The sequence below is a fragment of the Buceros rhinoceros genome, unplaced genomic scaffold, assembly GCF_000710305.1.
Source record: "Buceros rhinoceros silvestris isolate BGI_N320 unplaced genomic scaffold, ASM71030v1 scaffold7295, whole genome shotgun sequence".
NCBI lineage: Eukaryota > Metazoa > Chordata > Aves > Bucerotiformes > Bucerotidae > Buceros > Buceros rhinoceros.
In genome coordinates this window covers 9,124-12,352 of record NW_010413331.1, presented here as the reverse complement: position 1 = coordinate 12,352, position 3,229 = coordinate 9,124, and the positions used below count along the sequence as shown (strand labels likewise).

At 53.4% G+C, this 3,229-nt stretch overlaps 1 protein-coding gene across 1 annotated transcript in view; it reads right to left on the bottom strand.

Annotated features, from left to right (window-relative positions):
• MPPE1 (metallophosphoesterase 1) overlaps window positions 1-3,229 on the bottom strand; it is a 17,073-nt gene that overhangs the window by 4,758 nt on the left and 9,086 nt on the right. The window contains exons 6-8 of the mRNA XM_010136681.1: window positions 3,056-3,229; window positions 2,350-2,458; window positions 716-819 (exon numbers count right to left, since the gene is read on the bottom strand). Of these exons, the coding sequence (XP_010134983.1) occupies window positions 716-819; window positions 2,350-2,458; window positions 3,056-3,229 (387 nt within the window). The remainder of the gene's footprint in view (window positions 1-715; window positions 820-2,349; window positions 2,459-3,055) is intronic.

Genomic DNA, 3,229 nt, shown 5'->3' with positions numbered 1-3,229 from the left:
TGCCTCGCCCCACAGCCCCTGCGGAACAGCCCCTCCCCAGCTCTCGCACAGCCCCTTGCAGCACTGACAGGCTGCACTCAGGTCTCCCCGCAGCCTCCTCTGCTGCAGGCTGAACCCCCCCAGCTCTCTGCCCTCTCCTCCCAGCAGAGGGTTCCACCTTGGATCATGTTTGTGACCCTAAATCATTGGTGACAGTTGCTTTACAGACCATTCGTGCAGCTCCCTGCTCCATCACCTAGATCACATCCCAGGGATGCTCTGCCACCCACCACATCTCCGTCCCAGTCCCACCAGTGTAAGCACAGCCACCCTGCACAAGTACAGCAGAGCGAGGGCGCTTACACCCCCCTGCGCTGCGACAGCAGGAAAGGGAGCGCGTTCAGACTAAACTCTTCTCAGACAAGGAGGCCCAACGCAACCAAAAGCAGCTTCAAGGCTTCTCTGCCAGTGCAGAAAGACCAGAACAACTTCACATGTGCACAGAGAAGTGTAAAAGCAGCTGAAACCTCTTCTAGAATTTATTCCTGGGGTGCACTGCGCACACACAGACACCTTTTCAGGTCTTGCTCCAAATTGCAATCCCTTCTCTCTTGGTTATGATCAAAAACTTTCCGTGTAACCTCGCGGGAGTCTCCCCGTCGCAGTACAGGTCTCTGCACACACACTGACACCACCTTCTCAGCGCCTGTGCGCTCCTTCCACTGACCAGACTTACTCGTAGTGAAATCCGATGTCGTGATTCCCAACGAGAACCACCAGCTCAGTAGACACTGGGTGTGAGAACATTTTCCGAAATCTCCTGACATCATCTGCCCACGCCTGCATGGAGAAAAAGGAAGTTGTTAATGCTGGGCACAGTATCAAAGGGGACCACCAGTATCACACTGGGTTTGCGTAGCAAGGTTTTGGTAGAGGGGGGCTACAGGGGTGGCTTCTGTGAGAAGCTGCTAGAATCTTCCCCCGTGTCCCATAGAGCCAGTGCCAGCCTGTTCCAAGACGGACCCGCTGCTGGCCAAGGCCAAGCCCATCAGTGACAGCAGTAGCGCCTCTGGGAGAGCTAGTTAAAAAGAGGGGGAAAAAAGACAGCAACAACAGCCAGGAGAGAGGAGTGAGACTATGTGACAGCAGCAACTCTGCAGACTCTGGGGCCAGTGAAGAAGAAGGGGAAGGAGCAGAGATTCCCCTGCAGCCTGTGGTGAACACCATGGTGAGGCAGCCTGGGCCCCTGCAGCCCACGGAGGACCACAGGGGAGCAGATCCACCTGCAGCCCACGGAGGACCGCAGGTGAGCAGATCCACCTGCAGCCCACGGAGATCCACAGGGGAGCAGATCCACCTGCAGCCCACGGAGGTCCACAGGGGAGCAGATCCACCTGCAGCCCACGGAGGTCCACAGGGGAGCAGATCCACCTGCAGCCCACGGAGGTCCACAGGGGAGCAGATCCACCTGCAGCCCACGGAGGTCCACAGGGGAGCAGATCCACCTGCAGCCCACGGAGGTCCACAGGGGAGCAGATCCACCTGCAGCCCACGGAGGTCCACAGGGGAGCAGATCCACCTGCAGCCCACGGAGGTCCACAGGGGAGCAGATCCACCTGCAGCCCACGGAGGTCCACAGGGGAGCAGATCCACCTGCAGCCCACGGAGGACCCCACGCTGGAGCATGTGGATGCCCAAAGGAGGCTGTGACCTCATGGAGAGCCTGCGCTGGAGACAGGTCCCGGAAGAAATTTTTTTTGCAGAGACAACGTGTGCTGAACTGCTGCACCCTCCACTCCCCTTCTCCCTGGTGGTGGTGGTGATGGGGGGAGGAGGTGGAGAAAGCAGAAGTGAGGTTGAGCTTGGGAAGAAGGGCGGGTGGGGGGAAAGTGTTTTGGTGTTATTTCTCATTATCCTACTCTGATTTGATTGGCAGTAAATTAAACTGATTTCCCCAAGTTGAGTCTGCTTTGCCCGTTGTTGAGTGATCTCCCTGTCCTCATCTCGACCGTGAGACTTGTTATAATTTTCTCCCCCTGTCCAGCTCAGGAGGGGAGTGACAGAGCGGCTTTGCTGGGCACCTGCCGTCCAGCCAGGGACACCCACCACAAGTGTGTAATAGAGAAGCACAGACTGAGCTAATTAGATTTTGTAAGTATTACACGAGGGGCAAAAGCATTGAGATAATACCAAAAAAGGAAGGAGAATCACAACATTTCAAGTCATATCTAAAACACTAGAAGCTTCTACCAGCCAGACAAGCACAGTAATGCTAAGCGAAGCCTTGCGTACCTACTCAGCTTTCTTCTGCCATCCATTCCCCTCAAGAAATCCTCACTTTTTGAGCTAAGAGAGCCGCCGATGCCATACCTGAGGTGAGCTCCATTTTCCTTCATCAAAGACATCTCCCAGTACAAACACGATGTCTGGCTGCAGGAACCACAGGGCTGTTTGGAAAGATCTCTCCATTTGCCATTCCCTGCAAGGAAAGCACAGACGCAGCCATCGCGGCCTGACTCCTGGAGCCGCAGCTCCGAGCACGCGGACACGGCTGCCCGGGAGTGGGAAGACGGCTCCTACTCCCTCGAAGAGCTAACAGGAAATTCTGCCCTTTCTTCTTCTGGCCTAACAGAAATGTGGTTTTGTAGGTGTACGATTGGATCGTCTTTGCTTTTAAATGTGATTTTGCCTCTGATTCTCCCACTACAGAGACAAACTCCTTCCAGCTTCCTTATCTCTGCAGTTAAGAGGTATTAACTATTGGGATGTCCGAGTTATCTGGCTCATTTTTAAGGCATTCTATCAAATAAGTTACATACTGGCAAAGACTCTCTGACCCACCAAAAATGCTCAGGCACCTACACCCACGTACTACCTGACCATTCAGCAGTGCACTGCCGCAGAGAGGCCCACTCATTAACCTTCCAACACCCATTTATTATCCAGCACGGATCCAGGCAGGCAAGTCAGAGGCTTCTCACAAGTACCGCACGCTGGTTTTAAACATCTGTCCCATGAGCTACTACTAAAAACTCTCAATCCAGGATAGAGATTATTCACAAAAATTAATTATTACCTTCTTAGCTTATCCAGCCAGTGTCCTTTGATTTCACCAAGGAGGTGAGTATCGGCTAAAATCATGGCCTTTAGGACTGAAGCTGAAGTCTCTTTTTCACCCATGTCAGCTCTGCCTTTCACTTCTGGCCACTGACATTGAAAAATGACCACATAATAAATTAAAAATTCACAA